Source organism: Protopterus annectens, chromosome 3.part1 (assembly GCF_019279795.1).
Source record: "Protopterus annectens isolate FY-2018-M chromosome 3.part1, PAN1.0, whole genome shotgun sequence".
NCBI lineage: Eukaryota > Metazoa > Chordata > Ceratodontiformes > Protopteridae > Protopterus > Protopterus annectens.
In genome coordinates this window covers 2,035,001-2,043,954 of record NC_056732.1, presented here as the reverse complement: position 1 = coordinate 2,043,954, position 8,954 = coordinate 2,035,001, and the positions used below count along the sequence as shown (strand labels likewise).

General features: G+C 40.6%; 1 protein-coding gene across 7 annotated transcripts in view; it reads left to right on the top strand.

Moving 5' to 3' along the window:
• Positions 1-1,590: 1,590 nt before the first annotated feature.
• GLCCI1 (glucocorticoid induced 1) overlaps positions 1,591-8,954 on the top strand; it is a 1,677,723-nt gene continuing 1,670,359 nt past the window's right edge. For all 7 annotated transcript variants that reach the window (XM_044066485.1, XM_044066483.1, XM_044066481.1 and 4 more), the window contains exon 1: positions 1,591-2,433. In XM_044066485.1, the coding sequence (XP_043922420.1) occupies positions 2,064-2,433 (370 nt within the window). In that variant the 5' untranslated portion in view covers positions 1,591-2,063. The remainder of the gene's footprint in view (positions 2,434-8,954) is intronic.

Below are 8,954 nucleotides of genomic sequence, written 5' to 3'. Positions count from 1 at the left end.
TCCTATTATCCTATGATCCTATGTACTGACCACAATGTAATGTTTCTGTGCACAAGGATATACACTTTAGAAGTCTACTCTATACAGCCCATCCTGAAAAAATACATCCTCATACCCAAAATTCCATTTCCAGATAACAGTGCATCTCCGTAAAATGCCCACTGCCAGTTTCATATCTCAAATCACATAATCCAATTACAGCATCAGTTACAATGTTTACCCCAATCAGCTTGTTGTTGTTGCGTCTTCTCCTGGTTAGGTGTCGCCACAGCGGAACTACGGTCCGCTAATGATTGGCAGTAGATTTTTTTTACGTACCGAGTTGCCAGCTCTGACGCACAACCTTCAACGAAGGTACGCCCATTCACGCATGTCTCCACACAGAAGACGCTTAAGCTGTGAATCGAACAGGACAACATCTTACTGTGAGGCGACAACGCTACCGCAGCACCACCACCGTAAATGTGCTATTTTACATGAATTACATATACTGTGCAATGGCTGAAAGCGATAGGAAGCTGTTATTCTGCATCATATTGGTCTCATTTGCTCATTGTTGAGCTTCAGCCCTGCTAGCGTGTTTATTTCTAAATAAATTAGTGACTTGGCATACACTTGCTTTCAGCACCACTGCTTCAGATACGACGCAACTTCGTTTCTAGTGTTAAATACATTACCACATCTTTAATTCAAGTAATATGTGCTGTCATTTTTTATAGTAAATTAAAATGTGCTTATTAGTATTTTTCTGATTAAACTTTGTAAATATATTACAGCTTCCTCAGTACAGATTCACTGTGAAGTCATTTGATCATTGTCGTTACGAAATACACACCGCACTTCGTAACGTAATTACATAACTGCATAATGGAACTAGTTTTAAACTGTGTCTTAAAAGATATAGCCCCTTTAATCAAATGAAAAACACATTATTATTTAAATTAATAAGCCCCCCCCCCAAACGGATGTTAATGTAATATCTACTATTAAATTGTGAAGAGCAGCTGTCTCTAATATCAAAATCATTTATTAAATCATTCCCTCTACAGTTTAAAAAATATGTATTCACGTTATAGTTTTTTCCCCCTGCAAGAAACAAGGACAAAGCCAATATCACGGGCCCAAAATCGGAGACAAGTTTTAAATATTACTAGAAAGTTAATATAACGACATGTATTTTCTGAGCAATAATAGTACGACATTATAATGTCTTGCATCATTCACTGACTGTAAAAGCGATTCTGTCAGAAATTAAAAAAATACGAGAAACAAGACAAAATATGAGACAAAATCAAGTACAAACTGCAAAATCAAAATAAGGTGAGAGGCTGCGTATGCGTTACGTCTGTAATTATTCTCATTTCCATCCTAGCATTTTCATACTGTCAACAACGTAGCTTCCAGCACCGACGACTACTTTGTGGTACTACTAGTACCACCGTAATTCTTACAACACTGCCCACGCAGTCTGTGTCCCTCGTCGTGTGCGGACTAAATGAGTGGATTGGTTTAATTTTGTGTCAATCGACTGTTTTTCCGCGTGTAGTAGAGGTACATTGGCCAATGGTTGCGGAGGATCTCTCCACCAGTACCCACCCCAACACGGTAGCGAGTACGTTCTCCCAGAGGAATCCTCACGCGGAGTACCGCGCGGAGCTCGCTGTGCATTCCTTGTCATTCAGCAGGGGCACCAGCGGAGCCAAGCAGGTGGTTGTAGAATTTACCAGCCCTCAAAACAGACGGCCACTGCTTGTGTACTGGGACATTGCACCTACGGGACCCTTTTGAAAGTCAGAATCGGAGGGTACCAACAAAAAATAACTATGCTGCTGGAGTAACACCGTCATCACATCCATATGCCAGGGGACGATGGAGTAGGGATGCTACTGTTAGTGCTGCATTTGCAGCCAGCCAGGGACACTGATAATTTGCAACATGTGTGTTTTTTATGCAGAAAACGGTGGACTGTGAACAAGTTTTTGCGGTAATTATTCCCAGCTGTGTACTCGCTTGGCATATATTTTAGTGTCAAGTTTTTGTCACACAAATACCACAGTTGTAGTATGTCTGCAGCGCCTTCCAGCTCGTCTCACCAGCAGCAGCGGAGTAGATGCAGCACTACCAGTTCCCCGACCGGGGGTGCCACGGCTATGCCCCCCAACAACCGGCTACTGCAACCCCTGCGAGCAACTATACCGTATCAGCTCCTGCGGGGGGCCAGCCAGCAGCACAGTCCTACGCGGACGCAGTCTGCTTCGGTGGGCAGTAATACGGGGGTGATGGCGTCGGCCCGCTGTCCCAGTCCGCCCAGTCCCATCCTGGAGAGCAGCAACGGACTAGAGAACAAGGGGTTTGGCAAGCAGAGGCGATCTCCACCGGAGAGCAGGAGCTCACCTGAAAGACAGAGTAGCCCGAGCTCACCAGCGTGTAGAGGTAAGGTAACAAAGGTTTGCCTGTGCCTTGAAAAGATAAAATTAGCCTAGTCTCTGGAAAATATATATATTTCTCTGAAAAGCAAGATACGTAACAATGTTGGTAGTGCTGCGGCGATACCCGCCCGCATCCAAATACGCAGCGGTTGCCCTTGCTCCTGGAGTGATTGTATAGTCTTTATCTGTTGTTTATTGTGCTCATTAGTGCTGACTGAGTGGAAATGAAGTGCCTTGAGAATATTAATTATGACCATTCTGTAATGTTAACGTGCATTGCCTAATTTCCTTGAATCTTTAAGAGCCTGTTGACGATGGTATATATTCAGTGAAATAAATCAGTATTTACGCACGGAGCACACCGAGTTCCCCCAGTAAACGTTAAGCTTATTATCAGGACCTACTCTGAACAGTAGATGACTTTCATTATCTTTTGTTGTTATCGATGACTTAGTGTTTGTTAGCAACGTTTCTAAGAAGCTACAACAAATCCTTCCTCATCAGCTGTTGTGTACTTATATCGTTTGTGTCATCTGGGTTGATTGTTGTATCAAGTCACCATCCAATTGCGTTTGTGTACGTGTCTGATCGATAACTGTTTTTTATATGCTTTTGTATGCTTTTTATAACCTGTTTTTGTTTACGGTAACTGCTTATGCGGTGCACATACTGGTCTGGACCCACTGTTAATGAAATGCAATGCACTTCTGGAGAATAAATGAACTGTGAGGAATCATCGGTCATCCAATAAGATTAATCTGACTTGATTTACACAGGCGATTCACTGCAGCTGGAGACTTTGCTACAACCCTGTACAATTTTCTATGTGCGAGACCCCTTCCAGATTTGAAATAGGTCCACAGAAACAGAGGTATTGCAAACAATAACTCCTTTAATCTGAAGCCTCTAATCTGAAGCTGAATCATTATAGTGGTTTCCTTTGTCAGTGAGTGGAATGAGGTTGTGTGGTTAACAGTAAGTGTGTGAGGAGACTATCAGCACCTTTAGTGTATCCCTGAGCAACTCGTACTAGGAAATGATAAAACACTCAGACCATAAAACCAATAAACTCCAAATAAATAAATGATCTGGGCACACTGGAACAGGCTATAAGTAATTTAATTGTAAAACAAATTGAAATACAAGCATGTATTTCAATTTGTTTTACCAATTAAATTACTTATAGCCTGTTCCAGTGTGCCCAGACCATTTATCCCTGAGGAACTGGTAACTAGCCTTTCAGTTACCAAGTACAGCCTTTCAGTTACCAAGTACAGGTATTGTCATTTAGAAGTATGATGCGCACCCCTTGGAGCTGTGTCCATATCTAGCTGTGTGCGCACTTGTCACTGTACTCTGCGCATCAGAGCGGTGCCCCTGCAGAAAGTGACATCATCTCCCAAACCCAGAGTGAGGGAATGAATGAGGACACACAAACATCTCACCAGCAATAGTAATTGCTATCAGGACGAACTTTGCAGCTGATTAGAGCAAACGTGGGTCATTGTCTGCTTGCTCTGGGAAAACAATAATGAATGTTTATTTTATTTGGTCTGCAGCATGCTTACTGTCTAGAAATATAAATTAATAAATTGCTAATAAGAAATATAAGGATGCTTTTTCGCTTTTGTGTGTATTTGTGTCAGCTGTTTCATTTCAGTTATAAAGAATTGCTCAGAAAAAAGTGCAGCGTAGTGCCATGGGCTTGTTTATGTCTAGTGCAATAGCTCAACCATTAGGTGTAAATCGTAATTTAATTGTGTGGGATTAGATCATGGATTAAAAGCTTGCAGCCAACCGCTTGGCATTCTTTAGCCTTCAGCACGTTATGAGGGTGTTACAGACGGGGAGTACATAATCAGTCTTGTTTGGGCAGTGCATGCACCTTGGACTGGGAGTGGGACGAGCTCCCTAGCTGGATGGCAGCAGAACACTATTGTTGGGCTAAGGTGTACATAAAATGATGATACAGAGTAGACGATGCTCCGTTTAATCACAGTGGCCACTGGCTACATTTAAGAAGGTCCAGAGTGATTAAACAATTCGTTATCAAGTGCCCATGATATACGTACGCATATGTACACTAGATACATCATGCACGCATACTTTATATATGTGCGTGCATCTGCATGTGCGTTTATATATATGTATATATCTATATATATATATATAGGTTCATAGGTAGGTACTACGCTGTCGGCCCAAGGGCCTCCGTAAGCATAGCCAACAAGGTTATCTGGTTTACGCCACCCAAGAAAGTTATTTTCCTGTGCAACTGTCGAGCAGAGACACAGAAGTGATCCCCGGGGTGTATTTCCCACCTATGAACCTATATATATATCTATATATATCTATATGTATATATATATATATATATCTATATATATCTATATATATCTATATATATATCTATATCTATATATAGATATATATATATATATAAACACACATGCAGACACACGCACATATATAAAGTATGCGTGTATGATGTATCTAGTGTACATATACGTACGTATATCATGGGCACTTGATAAAAAAAAAAATATATATATATATATATATATATATATATATATATATATATATATATATTTTAAACTGAGGCCCCATCTGGCTGAGTTGGTGGTATTTGTTGGTAGTTCAGGTGGATGTAGAAAACCCCAGGGCACGTACGATAAAAAAACAGAAGTTTCATTCTCTGATGCCGTGGTCAAGTTTACCGTAGTAAATCCCACATTGTCTTCTTTGAAAAGAGTCAGCTGACCTAGTGGAAATGACCCGGTCAGCAATGTCTAAATAAATAAATTTCACACATACATATAAATAGTTAACACATGACAATATTATTTTGGTCGTTAGCGTTTTTTCATTTTTTTTTTTGCAAATTTCTTGGGTGGCGAAAGCCAGGGTACCTTTTTGGCTAGGCTTGTATAGCCTAGTACCTGCCTATGAAATCGAAATTTTAGAAGAGAGGACTGATGAGAAAGTTAAAAAGAATGAGAGGAAAAAACACTTGTATAGATACCGCTACCGGTAGAAAGTTGATTGACTTAAAGCAGACATTGAAAGACATGCTTTTTATGAAGATAAAGAATATCTATTAGCTGTAAGGATCTCATTGATTACGCAAATTAAAACATTTCATTCACAAAATAATACAATTTAACATCTGCCTGAGTTTGTAGCTCAGGAGGATACAAAAATCCTATGGCAGCTGTCGAAAAGAGTAGAAGTACCCCTAAGCCCTGGCCAAATTTCCCCTATCTGTATAAATACCACCACACATCTCCCCTGAAAAGAGGCTGTTAGCCTAGTGAGACTAACCCGGTCAACAAAGGATAACTGAAATAAAATAAGTAAAATAATAAATCCTTCCATGAAATGCTTATCTCGTCCGTTAGGTACCAGTTGCGGCCTACTACGACATAGTCCGCCACCTGTAAGGAGGCTGGTGTGTTCAAAACTGAGCATCACAACAAGTACAGGTGCTCTTAGGGTTACCACCTGTCCCACTTTGAGAGAGACAGTCCCTCTTTGGGCAGTGTCCTGACAAAAATGTCCTGAGATTGTAGGACATAATTATGTCCCATATTTTATGTAATAGTTGCATAAAATAGTTATTTCTGTATCTAAAATACCTAAATGTTACAAGAAACATAATAAGCAACTATATTTTATGTAATAGTTGCATAAAATAGTTATTTCTGTATCTAAAATACCTAAATGTTACAAGAAACATAATAAGCAACTAAACCGCTACAAGAATAAGGTTTTATATAGGAAAAAAGTTAAGTTCTATCCTTTGTACTGACCGTGGGTATGTGTCGGCCTCTAAAATCCGATGTGTGTCCTGCAAATGTCCCACTATGGCTATTTGAAAAGGTGGCAGCCCAAGGTGCTCTTAGGTTACATAGTGGTGCCAATGCTTGTTACCTTTTGAGCTTGAGATGAAACAGTGGTATAATATATGATGGTGCTTGTATATCACAAAATCTGACAGTTTTACATACTTGTTATACATACTATCCTGCCCATGACAAATAGCTTTTTAAGCTGGAATATGAACCGTTGAGTGTGCGTCGGGCCCCACTCAGGTGTCAGTAGTGGTACAGATGTCACCGGACGTGAACACCCCTATAAAATGTAACTACCTCCAATTAAGACATACCTGTCAATTTGTAAGCACAAGAAATCTGGGTAAAGCTAAAACTAATTGTGGTGGGGGGTGGGCACTGGCAAAGGCCCCCAAATAGGGACAAATGTTGCTCTTATAAACTTACAAATTTAGTATACTAAAACGTTTTGCATTATATGCATTTTCTGAAGGATATGATATTAAAAAAAATCAAATGTCTGTTGTTATTTAGTGACACGAATCCTCAATGATTTGCCAACCCCCCTCCCCCGTAAATTTTATGAGAGGGATAGACCAAACATATGAGGAGAAGGTCTGGACAATTGAGAAGTATGATTTAAGACAAATTAAAAACTGTTACACTCTATATATGAAAAAATAAATAAAAAGATCACGGCTTTGTTAAATGGAGACAAGGCTCCACAACATGAAAAACTACTCCTTGGTAAATAAATGAAATGAAGGAATCCATACAGATAATATCTGGTGTTAAATTACCAGGATCTTGTACTTATCTAGAGGGTGCAAATAATTACATTCTTCCTTAAAAGTCATATTGGAAATGATGATTATTAATAATTCTCTGAGTGCAATTTCCTATTAAACATTGCTATTTTACCTGTTATCCTCTATGTTAAATCAGCGTTTGATTGATCTGTAGTTTGTTAGCTGAACCCATTATGTCATTTAATTTCTCTGATGGTTTTAGTGTCAGGATCTTCACGTTAGCATGTTTTCACTTGGCTGTACATTATATCAGGAACATACATTTGCTTTAGGAGTAAAAGAAAGCACTTGAGCTGCTGCCTTGTTCATAGGTTCATAGAATAAAATCCTCATAAAATCCTCCAAAGGTAGTTACGAAAACAAAATTGCCACTGACTCTAAAGACAACCACAAAGCATTCTATAGCTATGTCAAGAATCTCAATAGCAACACTCAGATCTGCTCCGAGTTACAACACAATGGCACTAAATATACAGAACCAACTGATATTGCCAACATTCTGACAGATAGGTTCAGTGCTAACTTTAACCCCCTCTCACCCCCTAGAGGGCCCGTCTCTATACCGGAAGAATGCAAAGTTCCTGTAATCACGGCTGCACAGGTAAAAACACACTTTCCAAAGCCAAGAACACAGCAACCATGGGACCTGACAATATCCCAGGCTGCGTTCTACATGAACTACAGAATGAACTGGTGCCCTACCTAAGTACCATGTTCAATCATAGCCTCACCTCAGGCTTTGTGCCCACTGAATGGCGCACCACGACGGTTATCCCACTCCACAGAGGGATAGCCACGACGGACCCTGGGAACTACCGCCCCATTAGCCTGACGAGTCTGGTCTGCAAAGCCATGGAACGTATCATCATGGGACTCATAAACAAAGACATTGGTAATCTCCAAACTCTGGACCCTACCCAATTCAGGTTTGTCAAAGGCAGATCATGTCTCCTAAACCTGATTGACTTTTCTGAAGTAGTCACCAAAGTCATAGATGAGGGTAAGGTGGTTCACACAGCTTATCTAGATCTCGCCAAGGCTTTCAACACCATCCTCCACTCTGGAATTATAGATAAGCTCACTAAACTAGGTATAAATCCCTAAGTCACAAGATGGGTTGCCAGCTGGCTCATGGACAGAACCCACACTGTGAAAGTAGCAGACTCCAAGTCCGACTTCAGACCAGTGACAAGTGGAGTACCACAGGGTTCAGTCCTGGGTCCTCTCCTGTTTGGTATCTACTTCAAACACAGAAGGTCTTTGGCTAACAACGTTTGCAGATGACTGCAAACTAGGAGCCATAATCAAAACTCCTAACGATGTGGAGATACTACAAAAGGGCCTCACTGAGACAGATGCCTGGTGTCAAAGCCATGGCCTGAAGCTCAATGCCAAAAAGTGTATTGTCATCCCCTTTGGTAAAAACTCTGTACCCATGAAATACCACATAAGTGGTAGTCTACTTAATGCTGAAAGTGTGATAAGAGACCTTGGGACACAGGTGGGCAGTAGTCTCTCCTTTGATAATCACATCAACACAGTGGTCAGGAAATCCTTCTACGTGGCTCACCTCATCACAAAAGGTTTCTCATCCAGAAAAAAAGAGGTCATTGTTCCCCTCTACTCATCACTCATTAGACCCATTATAGAGTACAGCACCCCTTTTGGTATGTACCTCATAAGACATCTACAACAACTGGAAGGGCCACAGAAATACCTCACAAAGAGGATTACTGGCCTCAAACAGATGCCCTATGCAGACCGTCTCAAAAAACTCCAGCTTTACTCCGTCGCATATCGCCTACTCAGAGATGATCTCTGCCTAACATACAAAGCTATGTCAAACCCAGAACTGTTGGACATGCTCCACTTAAAGAAATCCC